This window comes from Erythrolamprus reginae, chromosome 2 (assembly GCF_031021105.1).
Source record: "Erythrolamprus reginae isolate rEryReg1 chromosome 2, rEryReg1.hap1, whole genome shotgun sequence".
NCBI lineage: Eukaryota > Metazoa > Chordata > Lepidosauria > Squamata > Dipsadidae > Erythrolamprus > Erythrolamprus reginae.
In genome coordinates, this window is record NC_091951.1 from 8,482,450 (window position 1) to 8,506,571 (window position 24,122).

Below are 24,122 nucleotides of genomic sequence, written 5' to 3' on the forward strand. Positions count from 1 at the left end.
AATCAATGAGATTAGTCTGACATGATTTGCCTTCAGTAAAGCCATGCTGATTTGGGTCCAATAAGTTATTGTTTTTTAGGTGCTGATTTATCCTCTTTTTGAGTAGAGTCTCCATCATTTTAACTACAACTGATGTCAAGCTAACTGGCCTGTAGTTACCAGCTTCTTCTCTACTGCCCTTCTTGTGGATAGGCACAACACTGGCCATTCTCCAATCCACAGGAACTTCTCCTGTTAACAGGGATTGGTTAAACAAATCAGTCATGGGGGTAGCAAGGACAGACCTTTTAAAAGAGCGGCGCCGCTTCCCATCTGTCTCCTGAAGCCAAACGGCAAAGCCGAACTTCCGCGTTCAGCTTCAGGAGACAGCTGGGAAGCGGCGCGGCTCTTTTAAAAGGTTGCAGCCAGCCTGGGGGGCTTCCCAGCACCCCCCGAACCCCGAACCCAGGTTCGGGGGGTGCTGGGAAGCCCCCCAGGCCGGCTGTCACCTTTTAAAACTGCCGCGCGGCTTCCCAGCAGTCGCCGAAAGCCGTTTTTTTGCGGGGGTTTTTTGGTTGCACGGATTAATTGACTTTACATTGTTTCCTATGGGAAACAATGTTTTGTCTTACGGACCTTTCGTCTTACGAACCTCCTCCTTGCACCAATTAAGTTTGTATCATGAGGTATTACTGTACTTGTTTGACAAATAAATAAATAAATAAATTAAAAATAAATAAATAACTCACTTCCAGTCTTCACCTTTAAGTCTTTCATGTATTACAAAGGGTTCCATTAGTCCCTACCTGGTTAAACCGCTTCGTCCAGATTCTGACATTCTGGTAAAGAGTGAATTTCATCTCATCAAATCCCTTTTGTCTGTCTATCTTCCCAAACTTGACTGCTCCAAGGGACCGGTTGGGAAACACTATCCACTTCATGAGGTCATACGCAGCAACCAGCTCCCCCTTTTCATCCAAATACACACCATCTATGGAAGTATTGAAAAAGTGGGCATTTCTTAGGAAAGAGTGAAGCTGCAATGGTGGGAAAAATAATATCAATGTTCAGAAACAGGAAACCCATTGAGATTGTTCAGTCCTGACCCTTGCATAGCTAGAGGTTATGGGGGCTGCATAGCTAAAGGTATAACAAGCAGGAAGAGGGAGATTATGATCCCATTATATAGAGCGCTGGTGAGACCACATTTGGAATACTGTGTCCAGTTCGGGAGACCTCACCTACAAAAAGATATGGACAAAATTGAACGGGTCCAAAGACTGGCTACAAGAATGGTGGAAGGTCTTAAGCATAAAACGTATCAGGAAAGACTTAATGAACTCAATCTGTCTAGTCTGGAGGACAGAAGGAAAAGGGGGGACATGATCGAAACATTTAAATATGTTAAAGGGTTAAATAAGGTTCAGGAGGGAAGTGTTTTTAATAGGAAACTGAACACAAGAACAAGGGGACACAATCTGAAGTTAGTTGTGGGAAAGATCAAAAGCAACATGAGAAAATATTATTTTACTGAAAGAGTAGTAGATCCTTGGAACAAACTTCCAGCAGACGTGGTAGATAAATCTACAGTAACTAAATTTAAACATGCCTGGGATAAACATATATCCTTTTTTTTTTTTTTTTTTTTTTTTATTTTATAAAATTTTTATTACAAATATATACACATTTACATACAATATATGTTTTATATTAATACAAGGCTAAATCAACGCGTAACAAATACACGAACAAACAAACATGACAAACAAACAAAAAAAAATATTCTTTAAAAAAAAAGATCTAATTGCTTATTTAAGTACATTAATAACAATAACTATTCACTTAGCATATTTTATAATATTTGTACTTGTATTCCCTTCAGGAGGTAAGTTTTGAATGATTTTTGATTTTAAATTATTTTCTGGTGAAACTTGTTGTGTCCTCAGCGTATACCATTTTCTCTTGTAGGTTGTCACTGTTTTTTAAATCATTTAATTCTTTCTTATCCGCCTTCTTTTATTCATATTCAATTTCTTTAATGTCATACAAATCTTTTTTTATAAAAAGGTTTTTTGTATATATGTCTTTTGTATATATTTTTTTTCTATGTAATGAAAAGGATATAAAGTATTGTTAATTTGATTTTTTCTTTTGAATTTTATTTCTTTTCTTAAACCAGTTATAAAGATGTATCCAGGTTTTATCGTGTTCGGAATCCTCTTTGTTTTTTAATTTAATTGTTAGTGCGTCAAATTCAGCACAATCTAATATTTTTTTAATTATCAAATCGTCTTCAGGTGGTTCGGGTTGCTTCCAATTTTGAGCTATCGTTATTCTAATTGCTGTTAATATATGAATTAATAAGTAGTGTTTGTTTTTTTCAATTTTTTGATCTATAATTCCCAGGAGAAAGGCTTCAGGTTTTTTATTTATCTTCATTTGTAAGATCTCTTCTATCCAATTCTGCATTTTGTTCCAGAATTTTTTTATTTTTGAGCAGGTCCACCAAATGTGGTAATATGTCCCCATTTTTTTGCACCTCCAACATTTTGGGCTTGTTCCTTTATACATTTTGGCTAATGTTGCCGGTGGAAGGTGCCACCTATAATACATTTTGTATATGTTTTCCTTATAGGCTGTAGATTTTGTTAATTTATAGTTCTTGGTCCAAATTGATTCCCACTTATCTAAATTTATGCTATAACCAAAATTTTTGCCCCAACTATGTATACTATTTTTAACGATATGTTCCTCCATTTTATAGTGTAGCATATATTTATATATTTTGGAAATCATTTTTTTTTCTTGGCCTAAAATTATCTTGTCTAATTCTATCTCTTTTATTTGTATTTCCTTCCTTTTCCCTTCTTGATATTTTGATTTAATTACGTTATACGCCCACCAGTCGATTTTGATTCCAATTTCTTCTAATTGTTCCCTAGTTTTTAATTCCCCATTTTTTTCTAATGTTTGATAATAATTTAACATTTTGTTTAGTTCTCTTGAGTTTGGATATATCGTCGCCTCTAAGCTTGAGTACCATTTGGGAGTTTGGTGATAGTACATTTTTTTGATTTTTTTCCAAGTTGTGTATAACGAGTTTCTTATTATATGTTGTTTGAAGTAACTATGTGTTGGTTCTTTATTTTCCCACAGGATAGCATGCCACCCTATTCTCATATCGTGTCCTTCCAGTATTAGAAGTCTCTTATTTTCCAATTTAAACCAATCTTTCAACCAATCCATAATTGCTGCAGTATAATATAATTCGAAATCTGGTAGTGCAAATCCTCCTTGTTTGATATTATCTTGTAGATATTGTATTCTAATTCTAGGTTTTTTTCCGGCCCAGACGAATTTTGTAATCATTCTATTTAGTTTTTGAAAAAAGTCTTTTCTTAATATAATTGGAATCGTCCTAAATAGATATAGAATCTTGGGTAAGATAGACATTTTTATTGTTGAGATTCTACCTATGAGCGAAATAGGCAATTTGTTCCATTTTTCTAATTTCTTTTTTATTTCTTTCATCAAAACCGTGTAATTATCTTCCTTTATTGTGATCGCTTTTGCTGTTAATTTTATTCCCAAATACTTAACTGTTTTTACTATTTGTAAGCCTAATCTGTCTTCTAATATTTTCTTCTCTGTATTTGTTAGATTTTTTGTCAGTATTTTGGTTTTTTGTTTATTAATTTTAAGTCCTGCTACTTTTCCGAATTCAGTAATCTCCTTTAATAAAACTTCCCCTGATTCAATTGGATCTTCTATATTGAATACTAGATCATCGGCAAATGCCTGAATTTTGTATTCTTGTCCTTTCAAATTTAATCCTTTAACATTTTTATTTAACCTTATCTGATTTAATAAGGTTTCTATGGCCAAAATAAATATTAATGGGGAAAGGGGGCATCCTTGCCGTACTCCCTTTTCTATTTTTATATTTTGTGTTAATTGGTCGTTTATTATAACTTTTGCCGATTGTGTAGAATATATCGTCTTGATTGCTTTTATAAATTTTTCTTTAAATTTCATTTTGGTCAGTTGCTTAATGAAGAAGTTCCAATTCAAATTATCGAATGCTTTTTCCGCATCTAAAAATATTAGTGCCAAATTCTTTCCTGGGTTTACCTCATAGTATTCTAAAATATTTATAATGTTTCTCAAATTATTTTTTATATTTCTGTTTGGTAAAAAGCCGTTCTGGTCCGGATGTATGATTTCATTAATTATCCCTTTAAACCTTTCTGCTAATATTGTTGTAAAGATTTTGTAATCTGAGTTTAGTAATGCAATTGGTCTGTATTGTTTTATTAAATGTCTTTGTTCCAAATCTTTTGGTATTAGTGTTATTAAACCTTCCTTCCAGGATTCAGGCATTGCTCCTTTGTCTAACACCTCGTTCAACATCTGTAGTAATAATTTTTTGACTGGTTCATATATTTCTTTATAATATTCGGCTGGTATTCCATCTACTCCTGGGGTTTTGTTATTGTTTTGTTTTTTAATTGCTAGTTCTAATTCTGTCATAGTTATATTTTTATCCATTCTATCAATGTTAGTCTCCGATATTTGGGGTAATTCAATCTCGTTCAAATATTGATCTATTTCTTCCTCTTTTATCTCATCATTCCTATATAGCTGTTCAAAATAGTTTTGTATTATCTTTTTTTTTTCTTCTATATCGATTTGTTTTTTTCCCTTTTCATCTTCCAATTGTTGGATATATTTCTTCTCTTTCTGTTTTTTAATTTTATAGGCAAGCCACCTTCCCGGTTTGTTTGCGTGTTCGAAGTAATTTTGTTTTACACTTTTGATTTTTTGGGCTATTTCTTCCTGTGCTATCAAGTTTATCTTATGTTTAATTACATCTCTTTTTTCTTTTAGTTCGATTTTTTTTGGATCTTTTATCCATTCGGCTTCTATTTGTTCTAATTCTTTTTGATTTTCTCTCATCTCCCTATTTTTATCCTTATTTTTTTTACTAGTGTATGCAATGGTTATCCCCCTTATATAGGCTTTGGTTGTGTCCCATATGTTTTGTATGGTTGTGTCTTCATTCCAATTTTTTTCTAGAAAGATATCTAATTCTTTTTTTGAAAATTCTTTGTATTTATTTTCTTGTATAATTTTTGTATTCATTGTCCATCTATTTTTTTTGGTTTGGTTTCCTCTAATTATAATGCTTACTGGGTTGTGGTCTGCCCAAAAGTTGGGTTCTATTTCTGCTGATATTATCTCTTGTTGTAATTCTATATTTGTCCATATCATGTCCAATCTGGACCATGAGTCATGTGGGTGTGAATAATAAGTATACTTACATTCATTTCTGTGTCTTTCCCTCCACGTATCTTTTAGTTTAAATTCCTCTATAATATCTTTGAGTTTTTCTGGTATTGTTTTTTTCTTTTTACTCTTTTCTTTACCTTTGTAGTCTTTGTCGTAATCTATTATTATATTGAAATCCCCAATCACACAGATGTTTCCTTTTTCAATTTTTATTATTTTTTGGTACAACGTTTTATAAAAAGATTTTTGGTCTTTGTTGGGAGCATAAATCACAATTAAATTTATTTTTTTTTTATTAATTTCAATTTCTGTTATAAGTATTCTACCCTCTTCATCACTGTCAATTACTTTTGGATTTAACCAGCTTTTGATATATAGTGCAATTCCCCTTTTTTTTTCGTTTGCAAGTGATGTGAATAGTTTCCCTAGTTTCGGGTGTTCCAATACTTTCTTATCCTTTTTCCTTACATGAACTTCCTGAAGGCATATTACGTCTAAATTTTGTTTTATTAATTTTGTAAATGTTTGTCCTCTTTTTTGAGGAGAGTTCATTCCGTTTATATTCACAGAAAATAATTTAATTTCCTTATTCATTCTTCGTCAACTATCTTGCCCTTTTGCTGCTTCTAAGCTCTCTGTAATTTTCTGTTTTCTCCCCTTTCCCCTTGCTTATCTTGTCTGTTCTCTCCTCCTCTATCTCTCCTTCCTCTTGGCTTGTTGTCTCCAGTTCTATGCTGCTTTCCCCTTCTTTTTTCAGGTGTTCTCGGATAAAGTTATCTGCTTGTTCTAGTGTTTCTATATTTATTTTCTTCCCCTTCCACGTTAGCATCACCCCCTCTGGCACTAGCCATCTAAATTGTATCTCGTTTTTTATTAATTTGTTTGTGAAGTAGTGGTAATCCCTCCTTCGTTCCCTAATTCTTTTAGGTATTTGTTTTAACACAATTATGTCTTTCCCTTTGTACGTTAAGACCCCTCTGGTGTTCCTGTATATCTCGTCTCTCAGGGTTTTTTTTGTAAATCTAAGGTGGACCTCTCTGGGGAGTTGATGGCGACGTGCGTAGTTGGTTTGCACTCGGTATACCTCGTCTACGTGGTTAATTAGTTCACTATCATTTATTTTTAGCTCTTCCGCAAAAAGTTCAACTACAGTCGCAAACAGGTTCTCCCCTTTTTCTTCGGGTATATTTTGTAGCCTGAGATAGAATGAGGCTTTTTCGAATTCTAATTGGGCAATGGCCCCTTCTAAATCTTTATTTACCCTCCTAAGGTCTTCTTCGTTTTTATTTAATCTCAGCTTGTTCGCTTCTGTTGTCTCTTCCACTTGTTGAATTTTAATTTCCTGTCTGTCTACTGCTTCCTTAACATCTTCTATTATACTGTTAAATTTGGCAAAGTTTTCATTTACTTCCTCAAATTTTTTTTGTGTCTCTTGGTGGTTTTTAACTATAGTTTCTTGGGTTTGATTGGCGGATTCCTGTTGTTTTATCATAAATTCTTGAATTTTGTCTAGGGAATTTTGTAAGCTTTGAAGCGAGGGTGCCTGATCCTTAATTTCTCCTGTAACTATGTCGGAAGTTGAAGAGGATTTCTGCACAGCTGGTGATAGTAGGGTTAAATTACCCCTTCTCAATGACTTGGTTAAAGTCTGTTGAGTTGCCATTTGTAATAGGTTTTAACCTTCTAATAATTAAATCAATATCTAATCAATCTATTCTATATCTAATCAATTAGTCAAATTACTCTTTAACAATTAATTCAGTATATGACCAGTCGAACCAATCAATTTATACAACTTATTTTTCAAAAAAGAGAAAGGGTAGAATTAATGCTTTCAATTATTATCGGTGTTTCAATATTTAAACAGTATTTAATCTAACTTAGCTTATTCTTTTCAGACTTATGCTTGATATTCTAACTTATATCTTAATATTTAGTATTTAATCCTTAATATCTAATATCTTAATATCTAATAATATCTAATACTTAATGCTATTGTATTTAATACTTAATACTTAATCAATATTCAATATACAGTATATAATACACAGTTAATTAATTAATGGTTAAGAGATCAACAGTTGAGTAGTTAAGTAGTTAAATAATAGTTGAATAAATCCTTATAAATATTATATATAAACAATTTTTGAGAGTAGAGGTAGAGATTTAGATAATAATAATATAGTTATAGCTTTAGCAAGTCCTTACATCAATTAATCACTTAATTAATTTGTTAGTTGATTGGTTAATTACATTTATTAGTATTGTTAGTTGATAACAGCAATTACTTTGATTTCATCTAGTTAGATTTTATCTAATTGTATTCTTGTCCAATCTGGTTTCTGTCCTTTATTTTCCTCTAATTTTATATATTGTCCAGTGTACGTTTCTTGATCCTAATATTGGCTTTAGTCCAGACTATTGCAAAAGTAAGTGAATTTAGCAGTCCCACATTCAATATTCACAGTTTAGTAGATTGTAGCTTAGTGTCTGGTAGTTTAATTTCGCGTAAATTTCTAGTTTCCTATGGGAGGATCTGCTGTGATGACGTTGAAAAAAAAAACCAGCCCAGTCAAGTTGATATCTAATTGAGTCAAATTCCTGTCTCTTTAAGGTTATACCTTCTTGTATTTTATGGGATTTTAAGTCGTTGCGTAGTCCAAAGGCAAGCGCAAACCAAACAAACCAGATAGACCAAACGAACAAGCTGAACAAAACGAAGGGGCGTAGATCTCCACGATGTTATCTTGCTGTTTCTGCTTCCTGCTTTCGTAGCTCTATGTTTCCGGAAGAGGGGGAGGCTTAAACACGTAAATGTAACGTCTCACGCCGGGGGAGGTTTTTTTTCTTAAATCCCCGCTTTCGCTGCTCTTATTCCACCTGGTGTTCCTGGTATTCCAAATGTTCGTGAAATAAAATCATATCATCCCCCGGTTATATCCGTCTTTAGTTCCCGATTTTTAGTTCCTGATTTTTCAGTCTATCTCCGTTCCGTCTCCGCCCCTCGACCCAGCTCTCCTGTCACACACCCGATTCTCCTGTCACCGCACGCTGTCTCTTGCTTCTCCTGTCGCTCAACCTTTTAATCGCCGCTTCTTTCAATTTGAGCTTTTCTATCTTTTATCGTCTTTCCCACAGTTGTTCTGGTACACAAGAAGTTTCCGAATTCAAAATATGTTATTTTAGGGTACTTGCTGAGGTTCACCGATCTCTTCTCACTTCCTCCTCGATGTTTACGGGGCGGCCATGTCTTAGGGCCAGCAAACGCTGGCTTCTTTTTTGCCCGGTCCTGGCGGTTCAAAAAAGCTTGTGCCGGTGTGAGCTAGCGACTCTCACATCGGGCACAGCATAACCACCTCTTACGACACCCTTCCCTCCAAGTTGGGTGTCTGATCTTATTTTTAAAGGCAATAAAAGTCGTGCTGGGAGAGCAGCGGTTCACTCACCAGCTCCGCATCGACCAAGCCCCGCCCCGGAAGTCTTCGGGATAAACATATATCCATCCTAAGATAAAATACAGAAAATAGTATAAGGACAGACTAGATGGACCACGAGGTCTTTTTCTGCCGTCAGACTTCTATGTTTCTATGTTTCTAAGATAACAAAGATAACAAATTTGCATGTCTAGGAAAAGAAATGGGTTGCTAATTTTCCCTCTTAATTGGAATGAATGGTCCCAAGGTTTATTTTTAGGCAGGAGTGAAAGCATTTTAAATATTAGCACATTTTGGATTTTCTGTTGAAACAATATTTAGAAATGTAGGGTCATTTCTACTTCCCTCTAGTAAACAAAGAAACTTTAGATATAATCTCTGGTACATAAGCATTGGTAGAATGAGATAAAGTAGAGAAGAATAGTATTCTGAACCAGGTCCCCAAACATGACAAACCCTCTGAAATTAACTCCCTTCTTGTTCCCAATTATTCTCTGTTGTGGTTGGCTCTGGCCCAGCTCCTGCCCCAAGGAATGTGGAGGTGGATGTGGGGGAAACATCCACATGCCACAGGCCTGTTTTGCTCCCGATAGAATCTCGCGATGAAGGCTCCTCTGATGAAGGAAGCGTGAGTAGCAGGGAAGACGGGAGTTTGGCAGACAGCCCAGGAGGAGATCAATCATCCTTATCATCCCTGGATTCTGAACAAGAACATATGATGGACCCACTCATGCGTAGAGTGATGCATAGGAGAGAACAACTGAAGGATTATTACAGGAGATAAGTAAGGGCGTGCATAAGCGCACCATTGTGCCTACCGTCCCTGTCCTATTGTCTTCTTTTGTTTCTTTTTATCATTACTTATCTAATGTTTTATTTGTACAAATTACCACCCTATAATTGTTTGACAAAATAAATAAATAAATAATAAATAAAAATAACCTTCTCTGATTCTACTTTCACCTATCCTTTTGGAAGTGTATGCCCAGAACTCTGCAAACTCCAGATGTAGTCTCATCAATGCAGTGTAGAAAAGAACAGCTGTGGGATGGGGTGGGGCGTCAGTCTTCTATCAACAGAGAATGTGGAATGGATCAGGAAGAAATGCTTTGCAAGTCCACCAAGCTTATCATAAACCAGAATACTGATTATTTTTATTTTTATTTTTTTACAATTTTAGAAAAAAAATATTTACAAATATAATGCAAGGTACATAGAATACATAAAACATTACATCCAATAAGAAAAAAATTGACAACACAAAACACAGAATAAAGTACACAAGAAAAACAAAGAAAAAATAGAAACCTATATATTAAAATAAAGGCGTGTACAGGGTCAATATCTATATTCTTCCGAAATTATGTATATTTTCTTTAGATTCAGTGACAGCTTTTATCGAAAAAGAGTTTGGGTGGGTTTTTTTGTGAGACAATCAATTCATTTAATAAATCATAATATTATCTCACTTGCTCTTTTTGTTTTCATCAGGGATATATGTATATTTATATACTTTACATGTTCATATTGTAATTAGCAAGGATTTTTTTCTTTTTTCTAACCAGAGATAAGAGTAAATTCCAACAATCATAAAATTGTGAGTCTTCTTTACCTTTAATTTTTAGGGTCAGTTTAGACTTTTCTGCACATTGAGTGCAGAATACTGATTATTTTTTGGGCAACAGATGAGAAGGAAAAATCAATACCTGCCATGACTGAATCCTCAATGGAGCTTGCCTGCCATTGTGGACTGTTGTCTTTTGTCGGGATCTTGATAGATGTGCAGCATTTAAAGAACGTGCCAGAGCCTGGAGGATGCTGTAAATGTTGTTATTGTCTAGAGAGAGGTTTTTTTCAACCAGCATTTTAGGCAGAGACTCCAGGTCTTCCATCTCTTGACACCGCATCCTTCCTCTCCTGGACAGCCCATGCCTTGAATATAAGCAGTTAAATGCCTTCTTCTGAAAATGCATCAAAGCCCTTAAGACTCCCCGAGTCGTATCATAGTTCTCCTCTTTTTTCCTGTGGATTAAGAACGAAAAGAAGCTATGTGTTTGCGGGGCAAGCAAAATCTCAAGATCTAAGTTCAAGGAGAGATCCCACGAAGCGGTGGTCACCCAGACTTTACCTACAATGGGCTTGATGAATTTTTCAATGATAGCTTGCATAAGCCAGATTGTGCCGTAGAAAAAACGATATTCCCCATAATAAATCATCACACTGACTTGGTTCCAAAGATGGAACACTTCAAATTCAAAACTGATCCTTTGTGTGGTTAAAACCGGGGTGCGGTATATGAAAACGGCACAAATTGCGTTCTGAGTGAGCACTGGGACAAAGGTCCTGATGAATCTCTCTCCATTTTCAGAGTCTGGAGTAATGAGACCAATCCAATTCCATCCGAAATGCAGGAACATCTGGGCAATCCCTTGGTAGAAGTGTTCTTCTTTGGGGGCCATCCGGTACATGAATGGGAATTGATTTTTCTCATTAAAAGTTTGAGAAACAAAACCATAGCTGACCTACAGAGGAAGGGATAAGACTGGTCTTTGCCTGGGTCCCTGGTTTCCATGGTAACCTTCAGATATATGCTTACCTGCATTGGTTGACCTCATGATACATAGGGGTTGAGATTTTGCAGGATCCTTGGATGAAAGCTTCTATCCAGAAAACTAAAAACATGTTTAATCCTGATCAGCAAAAGAGCCTTCTCTGTGGTGGCCCCGACTCTCTGGAACCAACTCCCCCCAGAGATTAGAATTGCTCCCACCCTCCTTGCCTTTCGTAAGCTTCTTAAAACCCACCTCTACCGCCAAGCATGGGGGAATTGAGATACTCTTTCCCCCTAGGCCTTTACAATTTTATGCATGGTATATCTGTATGTATGTTGGTTTTACAATAGGGGTTTTTAACTGTTTTTATTGGATTGTCATATGCTGTTTACTACTGTTGTTAGCCACCCTGAGTCTACGGAGAGGGGCGGCATACAAATCCAATCCAATCCAACCAGATCAGATCAGATCAGATCAGATCAGATCAGATCTGATCTGATCTGATCTGATTTGATTTCATTTATTTGATTTGATTTGATTTGATTTGTATGCCGCCCCTCTCCGTAGACTTGGGGTGGCTACACAATATGTCTACACCATATCTAGTATCTTGTACATGTTTTGTATAAATGAATGAATGAATGAGTGAATTAATGAATGAACAAACAAACAAACAAACAAACAAACAAACAAACAAAACAAATACATACATACATACATACATACATACATACATACATACATACATACATACATACATACTTTATACATTCTAGATAAGTTATCCAGTGTTAAATACCAGCAATACATCCTCTTATAAACATTTTCTTTTCAATTATAGTTTAGTGTGAATTTTAAACCTTTCATCCACGTATTTTCCCATTGTTCAAGCAACCCATTATATTCCCAATTCCTTGTCCACCGAGTCATACAATGTTTTACCTGTTCACTTTACATCTTCAAACCTTATTTCAGACCATTTTCAAATAAACACGCTTTCTGGACAGACATTATTAGGCCTACCTGCGGGATTTTGTAGATTTCTGACATGGTTGAAATCTGCTTAGAAGTAATCGAATGAGTGCCTTCGATGACCGCCAGCAAATTGTTCTGCCTTCCACAGTGGAAGTTTGGAATATTGGTCTGTCCAGTCGAGAGCAGATCTGCCATGGCTTCGGAAGTACTCCTCGCATCAAAATAATTGTCCAATAAATTGTAACCCAGGGTGATGTTGGCCAACAGTTGAGGGTTATGGTTGATCTCATAGACAGTAAAAAGGAAGGACAGGATTTTCCAGTACAATATTTGCCCTTTGCTGCAATACAATATTTGCATCAGGGGTTGTTTTTTTTTCTAATTCTCTATTCAGTGATATAGTACCTATCAAATTCTTCATTACCTAACACCAACATCTTTTCTTGATAGGTGCTTAGATTTCTTCTTGGGTCTCAATTTATTTATTTTGTCCAATACACAATGAGGGTTTTAGTGGGTATATATCTATATACACATAGTAAAATACATGATGAAGGTTATAGAGGAGATACTCATAGTAAAATATATCTAAGAAATAATAGAAAAGAAGGTATAGTAATAGAACATATCAATGAAAGAATAGAAGAAGAGATATAGGAATAGAAGAAAGGTATAGGAGATATAGGAGAGCAATAGGAAAGGGGACGGAAGGCACTCTAGTGCACTTGTACTCGCCCCTTACTGACCTCTTAGGAATATGGATAGGTCAACCGTGGATAATCCAAGGGTAAAGTGTTGGGGGTTTGGGGATGACACTATGGGGTCTGGTAATGAGTTCCACGCTTCGACAACTCGGTTACTGAAGTCATATTTTTTACAGTCAAGTTTGGAGCGGTTAATATTAAGTTTAAATCTGTTGTGTGCTCTTGTGTTGTTGTGGTTGAAGCTGAAGTAGTCGCCGACAGGCAGGACGTTGCAGCATATGATCTTGCGGGCAATGCTTAGATCTTGTTTAAGTCGTCTCAGTTCTAAACTTTCTAGGCCCAGGATTGAAAGTCTAGTCTCATAGGGTATTCTATTTTGAGTGGAGGAGTGAAGGGCTCTTCTGGTGAAGTATCTTTGGACATTTTCAAGGGTGTTAATGTCTGAGATGCCATATGGGTTCCAAACAGATGAGCTGTATTCGAGGATGGGTCTGGCAAAAGTTTTGTAAGCTTTGGTAAGTAGTGTGAGATTGCCAGAGCAGAAACTACTTGGATTAGGTTTACAACTCTTGAAGCCTTCTTGGCTATGTTGTTGCAGTGGGCTTTGGCACTTAGATCTTTTGTTATTAATATACCAAGGTCTTTAACTAAATGGGGATTATCTGTGATAATTTGATTATTCAGTTCGTATTTGGAGTTCAGATTCTTTTTCCCAATGTGTAGGACAGAGCATTTGCATCAATGACCAGTTTCACCTCAGAAGCATTGAAGAAAGATTAAAGTAAGGGCTGCGGATTTTATTAAATAGTGGACTATATGTATATACTGCACTTCTACATTAACAAGAATGTGGATTGCATTGATAAGTTAACACAAAATGTACAGATACTGTAAAATGTAAAAGACCTTGGAACACTAATATCAAATGACCTAAGTGCCAAAGCCCACTGCAACAATATCGCCAAAAAGGCTTCTAGAATTGTTAACCTAATCCTACGCAGCTTCTGCTCTGGCAATCTCACGCTACTCACCAGAGCCTACAAAACTTTTGCCAGACCCATCCTTGAATACAGTTCATCTGTCTGGAACCCATACCACATCTCGGACATCAACACCCTTGAAAATGTCCAAAGATACTTCACCAGAAGAGCCCTTCACTCCTCCACTCGAAACAGAATACCCTACAAAAGCAGACTATCAATCCTAAGTCTAGAAAGCTTAGAACTATGTCACCTAAAACACGATCTAAGTATTGCCCACAAGATCATATGCTGCAACGTTTTATCTGTCAATGACTACTTCAGCTTCAATCGCAACAACACAAGAGCACGCAACAGATTCAAACTTAATATTAACCGCTCCAAACTTGACTGTAAAAAATATGACTTCAGCAACCGACTTGTCGAAGCGTGGAACTCATTACCTGACTCAGTAGTGTCAACCCCTAACCCCCAACATATTTCCCTTAGACTATCCACGATTGACCTCTCCAGGTTCTGGAGACCTCACCTACAAACAGATATTGACAAAATTGAACGGGTCCAAAGACGGGCTACAAGAATGGTGGAAGGTCTTAAGCATAAAACGTTTCAGGAAAGACTTCACGAACTCAATCTGTATAGTCTGGAGGACAGAAGGAAAAGGGGGGGGGACATGAAATAGTATAAGGGCAGACTAGATGGACCATGAGGTCTTTTTCTGCCGTCAGTCTTCTATGTTTCTATGTTTCTAAGATAACATTATTCACACACACTCGCACAAACTACCTCGGTTTCTTTGAATAAATGCTAGAAGTATCTAAAATGAATGAGAGGCAGCAGAGCCTGGAGAAATATTTTATATTTCCTTCTCTCTAAAGACAGTAAAAAGCAGCAACTGGTAAGATCAATTTTTCCCCGTGAGTAAGATAGAAAATGCTGTCTTTGATGGACAGAGTCAGCAGGGGGCCCATGAAAGCTGAGTCACATTTAATAATATTAAAAATGACTTACTTTGCAAGTTTGGTGGAAGGTGATTGGCGGAATAGAAATGGGTAAAACATGACCGGGGTTGCTGGGAGAATGCCACCAATATGGAAATCTCCTGATCGATAATAACTCTGGAACCCATCCTGATCTGAGATGAAATTCAATGGGCATTTCATCTCTGGCTTCCTGCTGGCTGCATTGGGCAAAAGCAACGGGAGCAAGAAAAGAGAACATAATGTTCCAGCTATATTTTTGAAAGTCTCCTCCCTTCTTGCTGAACTAAAGGTCATATCAGGAGCTGGCTCTGGTCAATGTTTCAACACTAGCAATATTAATTCTTACATTGCCATTATCTCTATCCCTGCCCTTAATCTCAGCCTAAACTCTCCATGGTATACAATGATTTTATTTTGGCATTAGCCTCTCCAAGCATCACAGAGCGAAGTGTTAGTTATGTCACGCCGAGTACATTGCAGATGGAAGATTACCTTTGGGGTTTGGCCAAATCACTTTATCTTCATAATTATAAGGTTAGGATGCATTTTCTGCGTCCTTATTTCTGGAAGCAGGTGTAGGAAGGATGAAAAGGTCTCTAACAAGTTCCCTATGGTAAATATAAATTTGAGCTGTCTTTAGCAGTGTGAAGGACTAGGAAAAACTCTTAAAAATGAGTATGTAATATACTATTATCATACAGCAGGGACTCTGTATGGATTCATACTTATAAACATTTGGAATAGTGTGTTCAGTTCTGGAGACCTCACCTACAAAAAGATATTGACAAAATTGAATGGGTCCAAAGACTGGCTACAAGAATGGTGGAAGATCTTAAGTATAAAACGTATCAGGAAAGACTTAATGAACTCAATCTGTATAGTCTGGAAGACAGAAGGAAAAGGGGGGACATGATCAAAACATTTAAATATGTTAAAGGGTTAAATAAGGTTCAGGAGGGAAGTGTTTTTAATAGGAAAGTGAACATAAGAATAAGGGGACACAATCTGAAGTTAGTTGGGGGAAAGATCAAAAGCAACATGAGAAAATATTATTTTACTGAAAGAGTAGTAGATCCTTGGAACAAACTTCCAGCAGACATGGTTGGTAAATCCACAGTAACTGAATTTAAACATGCCTGGGATAAACATATATCCATCCTAAGATAAAATACAGAAAATAGTATAAGGGCAGACTACATGGACTATGGGTCCAGATGGCATCCACCCCAGAGTTCTTAAAGAACTTAGATATGTGGTTGCTACCCCCATGACTGATTTGTTTAATCAAACCCTTTTAACAGGAGATGTTCCTGATTATTGGAGAATGGCCAGTGTTGTGCCTATCCACAAGAATGGCAGTAGAGAAGCTGGTAACTACAGGCCAATTAGCTTTACATCAGTTATAGTTAAAATGATGGATACTCTACTCAAAAAAGAGGATAAATCAGTACCTAAAAACCAATAACGTATTGGACCCAAACCAGCATGGCTTTACTGAGGGCAAATCATGTCAGACTAATCTCATTGGGCCCCTAATTTTTCTTACAGGCTATGTCACAAAGGTGGTGCCATAGATATTGCCTATCTGGACTATTTGCCGATGACTCTGAAGTGTGCAATAGGGTTTGTCTGTAATATGGCAAGTGATTTAGCTTTACTAGATAAGTGGTCAAACCAATGAAAACTGCAGTTTAATGTTTCCACTTAGAAACATAGAAACATAGAAGACTGATGGCAGAAAAAGACCTCATGGTCCATCTAGTCTGCCCTTATACTATTTCCTGTATTTTATCTTACAATGGATATATGTTTATCCCAGGCATGTTTAAATTCGGTTACTGTGGATTTACCAACCACGTCTGCTGGAAGTTTGTTCCAAGGATCTACTACTCTTTCAGTAAAATAATATTTTCTCATGTTGCATTTGATCTTTCCCCCAACTAACTTCAGATTGTGTCCCCTTGTTCTTGTGTTCACTTTCCTGTTAAAAACACTTCCCTCCTGAACCCTATTTAACCCTTTAACATATTTAAATGTTTCGATCATGTTCCCCCTTTTCCTTCTGTCTTCCAGACTATACAGATTGAGTTCAGAAGTGAAGGATTTATGGGTAGTGATTTCTGACAGTCTCAAAATGGGTGAACACTGCGGTCAGGTGGTAGGGAAAGCAAGTAAAATGCTTGGCTGCATAGCTAGAGGTATAACAAGCAGGAAGAGGGAGATTGTGATCCTACTATATAGAGCACTCTTGAGACCGCATTTGGAAAACTGTGTTCAGTTCTGGAGACCTCACCTACAAAAAGATATTGATAAAATTGAACTGGTTCAAAGACGGGCTATAAAAATAGTGGAAGGTCTTAACCATAAAACTTATCAGGAAAGACTTAATGAACTCAATCGACAGAGTCAGTTCAGAGTTTAGTTTCCTCAGACGAAGAAGAAGGTGGGAGTGACTTGGAAGAGGAGGGCTTGACACACAGCCCAGGCAGTCAATCTCCATTATTTTCCATTGATTCGGATGAAGACGTCTTGGACCCACGCAAGCGCAGAATTATGCATAGAAGAGACCAAGTAAGGACATATTACAGGAGATAAGAGAGGCCACCTGTGTTTGGGTAGGGCTCCAGTAATTAGGACTGCTGCTATAAATAGCAGCATGTGGGTTTGGCCGTTGTGGAAGAGTATCTGATCGCACTTCTTCAGGGGTGGCGCAGCAGGTAGAGTGCAGTACTGCAGGCCACTGAAGCTGACTGTAGATCTGAAGGTCAGCGGTTCAAATCTCATCACCGGCTCAAGGTTGACTCAGCCTTCCATCCTTCCGAGGTGGGTAAAATGAGGACCCGGATTGTGGGGGCAATAGGCTGGCTCTGTTAAAAAGTGCTATTGCTAACATGTTGTAAGCCGCCCTGAGTCTAAGGAGAAGGGCGGCATAAAAATCGAATAAATAAATAAATAAATAAATAAATCCTGGGTTGCTGTTTTCTGGACTTTGTTTGTTGATTTTTCATGCCTTTGAAACCAAAGCAGAGCAACGTGTGTGTGTCTCACTTCGTTGGAAGAAGAAGGGGTGTGAAGTTTCTTCACAGCTGCTAGCTAAGTACTTAATGACTGCTTAAGGGAAATTGTACAGACTACCCAGTTGTTTTGGGACGAGTGCTCTTTGCAATCCAAAAAGAGTGCTTTGTTTATTTTGAATTTTGTGATAAAGAACATTGTTTTGAATTTTCAAACATGTGTGTGTCTGAAATTTGTACCCTTGAATTTTCGGGAGGCTCCTATCAGAGAGCCTGGCAGAATACATACATACATACATACATACATACATACATACATACATACATACATACTTCTCATATCACCCTTAATGCATCCTGATCCCCTGTGTTGAGAATGTATTATATGAGTATTGTGTGAATGAAGCCTATTTGGGCAGCAATACTTACAGCAACATGAGTAGCCTTGTTGGACATAGTATCCTATTCATTACACCAAACTAGTCTGGTTCCTATTGGTAGAATCCACTTAGCCTGGTCACTTCACCAGTGGCTGCCTTCACATGTGTAACTTTTAACTATGGTTTGCTTTATGAAGGTGAATTAGTTGGTTGATGGGCCAGTGAATTATGGGAACCCTGAAGTACATGAATTTAGTGGAGACAAGCTGAACAATAGTTTGTAGCTGAAATAACCAGGAAATATTTTTCTTCCTGCAAGGATGCCATTCACACAATAGACAACATTAAATCAGCGAAAAGTGCCAAACTGAGACAAATTGGCAGTCTATGTTCAGCCTTCTGAAAGGCCATAACAAACCACAAATGTCAACAGGCACCCTTCCTCCTCTCCCCTGGGGAAAAACTACATATTGGCTGTTGTGGTTAGCTCTGACCCAGCTCCTGCCCCAAGGACTGTGGATGTGGGGGAGACATCCACATGCTGCAGGCATGTTTTGCTCCCGGTGGAATCTGCTGATGAAGGCTCCTCTGACCAAGAAGACATGAGTGATAGGGAGGAGGAGAGTGTGGCAGACAACTCAGAAGGAGATCACTTATCTAGCTCCTCCTTGGATTCGGAACAAGAGTTAATGATACAGCCAGGCATGCAGAGAGCGATGCATAGGCAGCAACAACTGAGAGATTATTATCAAAGAAAATGAGGCCACCTGTGGTTGGGTGGGGCTGTGGTAATTAGTGAGGCTGCTATAAATAGCAGCCTGTGGGTTTGGCCATTGTGGAGGATTATCTGATCGTTGTGTTTCGTGCCTGCTTTGCTGACTTTGACCTTTGTGTGCTGATTTTTCCCACGCTTTGAAACTAAAGCAGAGCAAAGGGTGTTTCACTTTGTGAAAGAAGAAGGACTGTGAATTACCTCACAGCTGCAAGCTAAGTATCACAGAACTGATAAGGGACTTGTACAAATTACCAGTTTGTTTGGAGACGAGTGCTCTTTGCTATACAAAAAAAGTGTTTCATTTATTTGCATTTTCGGTATAAAGAACATTGTTTTGAATTTTCAAACATGTGTGTGTCTGAAATTGTATCTGTGCATTTTCGGGAGGATTCTACCAGAGAGCTCGACAGAACATCGGCAAGGGCACATATCTGACCAAAAAGGGAATTCCCCCCATCTCAATAGGCCCAGACCCCGAGAGTAGAAGTTGAAGGTCATACAGTGGGGAAACTTTCTCACTTTTTCTGTTACCCACTTCAGGATGGACTTTCCTAACCCCTCAGCTCTCTCCTTTCACTCAAAACCCCAGTTATTTATTCAAATCCAAGCTGAGCATATGAAGTGACAGTTCATTTCAGTCTGTTCTTTAGGTAGGAAATGTAACCTCAACAATAAATCATCCGGATAAACCAGGAACGCAGGTCTCCCAACTGCTCTTCAAAGCACTTCTGTGTGGAGAGAGGTGTCACACACAGTCTCAGAGATGGGAATCTCAAATGGGACCCATCCCACCAAGTACGTTCATAAAAGCAGAGAAAGGACCACTATACAGGGCCCTGCATATGTCTACACCAGTTTCTCAATAAGTCTGGCAAGAAATCAGATCACAGTCATCCCAGACAACATGCTGTGAGCACCACCACCATCTCAGTCCAGACATCACTCTCATTCTTTATGCCCTAATGGCAGATAGCAGAAATCAACTCCCTGGGTATTGAAGCACTTCCTTCAGCATCACTTTATGGATATGTCCTAGCAGGCATGATAACAATTGCTATAGCAGGGTTTCTCCAGGGATGTATGTGCAAACCATACCACATCTTGGATATCAACACCCTTGAAAATGTCCAAAGATACTTCACCAGAAGAGCCCTTCACTCCTCCACTCGAAACAGAATACCCTACGAAAGCAGACTATCAATCCTAGGTCTAGAAAGCTTAGAACTATGTTGCCCAAAACACGATCTAAGTATTGCCCACAAGATCATATGCTGCAATGTTTTACCTGTCAATGACTACTTCAGCTTCAATCGCAACAACACAAGAGCACACAACAGATTCAAACTTAATACTTAAACTGAGTTTATTTATTTATTATTTATTTATTGGATTTGTATGCCACCCCTCTCCAGAGACTCGGGGCGGCTAACAGCAACAATAAAGCAGTGTACAATAGTAGTCTGATGTTAGAAATAATTAAAAGCCCATTAATATAAAAAAAACCAAACATACATACATACATACTGTTTTGTCTGGGTCACTCCGGAAGCTATGACCAACCCAAAAAGATAAGCCAGAAACACCGGTAGAATCCAAACACAGTTTTATAATGGTAAAGAGAAAAGAAGTCAACAGAAAATGTCCTTACAAATCAGGAAAACACTGGAACTCCAAATAGATACAGGAAGGCAATTGTTCATACAGAAACACAGGATCCTTAATGCCAAGATGAGGCTGTTGAGATAACAGACATACACCTCCCACGGGTCTTCAAGACTGCTGGGCCACAAGCCAGGAACAGAAATGCTGAGAGACAATGCAGATAACAGCAACTCCACTCTGATAACACTCCATGCTGCCGACAGTTTGCCTGCCTTATAAACCCTTCCCTGCTAATGAGGACCACACCCAACCCCCTGATGTTCCTCATTCAACGCTGATAATATTTCTTCAATTGATTCCTCCTTTGATCTATGCGTCTCTGTCACATACTAATGATAGCTTGTGCTTCGTCATCCAATGACTCCAGAGACTCCAGAGAATACAAGCTACTAGCTTGAGAGAGCCCTTCCCCAGGGCTCCCAGGCCTTTCTTCCTCATCACTTTCCTCTCCGCTCTCATCCTCCCCCGGGCATGGAGCCAGCAGAGACGCAGCTGGTCTTTCATCTGACTTAGGCTGAACCACAACACATACCATGCATAGAATTGTAAAGGCCTAGAGGGAAGAGGGTCTCAATTCCCCCATGCCTGACGGCAGAGGTGAGTTTTAAGCAGCTTACGAAAGGCAAGGAGGGTGGGGGCAATTCTAATCTCTGGGAGGAGTTGGTTCCAGAGGGCCGGGGCCGCCACAGAGAAGGCTCTTCCCCCGGGTCCCGCCAAGTGACATTCTTTAGTTGACGGGACCCGGAGAAGATCCACTCTGTGGGACCTAACTGGTCGCTGGGATTCGTGCAGCAGAAGGCGGTCCCTGACATAATCTGGTCCGGTGCCATGAAGGGCTTTATAGGTCATAACCAACACTTTGAATTGTGATCGGAAACTGATCGGCAACCAATGCAGACTGCGGAGTGTTGGTGTAACATGGGCATATTTGGGAAAGCCCATGATTGCTCTCGCAGCTGCATTCTGCACGATCTGAAGTTTCCGAACACTTTTCAAAGGTAGCCCCATGTAGAAAGCGTTACAGTAGTCGAGTTTCGAGGTGATGAGGGCATGAGTGACTGTGTACAGTGACTCCCGGTCCAAGTAGGGTCGCAACTTGTGCACAAGGCGAACTTGAGTAAACGCCCCCCTCGCCACAGCTGAAAGATGTTTCTCTAATGTGAGCTGTGGGTCGAGGAGGACGCCCAAGTTGCGAACCTTCTCTGAGGGGGCCAGTGATTCTCCCCCTAGGGTAATGGACGGACAGATGGAGTTGTCGAAGCGTGGAACTCATTACCTGACTCAGTAGTGTCAACCCCTAACCCCCAACATTTTCCTCTTAGACTATCCACGATTGACCTCTCAAGGTTCCTTAGAGGTCAGTAAGGGGCGTGCATAAGTGCACCAGTGTGCCTTCCGTCCCCTGTCCAATTGTCTCTCCTTATCTCATTTATCTTTTCTTCCTTTCAAATATGTTCATCTATACTTTTATATCTTTTCTTCTATTCTTTTCTTTATTTATATTATTACATATCTGTTCTCTTCAATGTGTATTATGAATTGGAGAAAATAAATAAATAAATGAATGAATGAATGAATGAATGAATGAATGAATAAATAAATAAATAAATAAACATTTCATAAAATTTCTCCAGCTGTCACTCTAGGTGAGAGGTGTCACACAAAGTCTGAGAGATGGGAATCTCAAATGGGACCCATCCCACCAAGTACATTCATAAAAGCAGAGAAAGGACCACTATTATACCTCTAAACCAGTTTATCTGTAATTAGAAGAGTTCTCCAGGGGTGTATCTGCAACATTTCATAAAAATCCTTTTCTCCAGCTTTCACTCTGTACATGGAGCCATGGAAGAGGCCTGAAGGACAAATTATCATTCACTGTAATTATTACAAGCCCAGACTTTGAGATGATTACTACTATTACTTTTCCAGTGACTGCCTTTGATATAACATCAGACTGAAGCAACATGGAATGGTTCTTGTATCAGAAAAAGATATAAACGTCTACTAATGCTGAATGGTTTGCACAAGATTGAGGAGGCAAGACTAAGCTCTTCTATGGAAACAGGCGATTGATTCAACTCTATGAATTATGGACCTCCTGATCTTGTTTTTGATGCTACTGGTGTCCAAGACAGACTCTGGGAAGCTTAGAATGAAGTGCCCACAGAATATGAAGCAACTGGATAGAGAAAAACCATGGAGCTACTACAGGCCAGGAGACCATCTCATTGGTATAGTCACCAGTGCAGTAACAAAACACCACAAAATGTTGTTTTTCAACCTGCTTCCTTACAGTCAGTCATACTTGTAAGTTTATTTTCCAAATGTAAAATAATGCACTTGGGGAAAAGGAATCCTCAATCTGAGTATTGTATTGGCAGTTCTGTGTTAGCAAAAACCTCACAAGAGAAGGATTTAGGGGTAGTGATTTCTGACAGTCTCAAAATGGGTGAACAGTGTGGTTGGGCGGTAGGAAAAGCAAGTAGGATGCTTGGCTGCATAACTAGAGGTATAACAAGCAGGAAGAGGGAGATTGTGATCCCGCTATGTAGAGCACTGGTGAGACCACATTTGGAATACTGTGTTCTGTTCTGGAGACCTCATCTACAAAAAGATATTGACAAAATTGAACGGGTCCAAAGATGGGCTACAAGAATGGTGGAAGATCTTAAGCATAAAACATATCAGGAAAGACCTAATGAACTCAATCTGTATAGTCTGGAGGACAGAAGGAAAAGGGGGGATATGATCGAAACATTTAAATATATCTAAGGGTTAAATAAGGTTCAGGAGGGAAGTGTTTTTAATAGGAAAGTGAACACAAGAACAAGGGGACACAATCTGAAGTTAGTTGGGGGAAAGATCAAAAGCAACGTGAGAAAATATTACAGTGGAACCCCGACATAAGAGCTGCTCTACTTAAGAGCAACTCGAGATAAGAGCTGGGAGGGGAGAGATATTTTTGTTCTACTTACAAGCCCAAATTCGAGATACAAGCGCCAAGGAGCTGTCTCCTGAAGCCAAACGCTAACTTCCGCGTTCGGCTTCAGGAGACAGCTGCGAAGCGGCGCGCGTGTTTTAAAAGGTTGCAGCTGGCCTGGGGGGCTCGGGGGGGTGCTTGCAGCTTTCTTTCTTGCTCTTTTTCTTTCTCTCTTTTACCTTCCCTTCCTCTATTTCTTCTTTTCTTTCTCCTTCCCACCTTCTTCCCTCCCTCCCTCCCTTCACTCATTCCTCTCTTACTCTCCCCTTTCATAAGTTTCCTTGCTTCCTTCCTCTGTTCCTGTCCCTTCCCCCTTTCTTTCTTTCTTTCTTTCTTTCTTTCTTTCTTTCTTGCTCTTTTTCTTTCTCTCTTTTACCTTCCCTTCCTCTATTTCTTCTTTTCTTTCTCCTTC

At 38.4% G+C, this 24,122-nt stretch overlaps 1 protein-coding gene across 1 annotated transcript in view; it reads right to left on the minus strand.

The window, feature by feature from the left end:
* LOC139159097 (vomeronasal type-2 receptor 26-like) overlaps positions 1 to 12,424 on the minus strand; it is a 34,023-nt gene extending 21,599 nt beyond the window's left edge. The window contains exons 1-3 of the mRNA XM_070736459.1: positions 12,278 to 12,424; positions 10,409 to 11,224; positions 786 to 1,016 (exon numbers count right to left, since the gene is read on the minus strand). Coding sequence (XP_070592560.1) covers positions 786 to 1,016; positions 10,409 to 11,224; positions 12,278 to 12,424 — 1,194 coding nt within the window. The remainder of the gene's footprint in view (positions 1 to 785; positions 1,017 to 10,408; positions 11,225 to 12,277) is intronic.
* Positions 12,425 to 24,122: the final 11,698 nt, after the last annotated feature.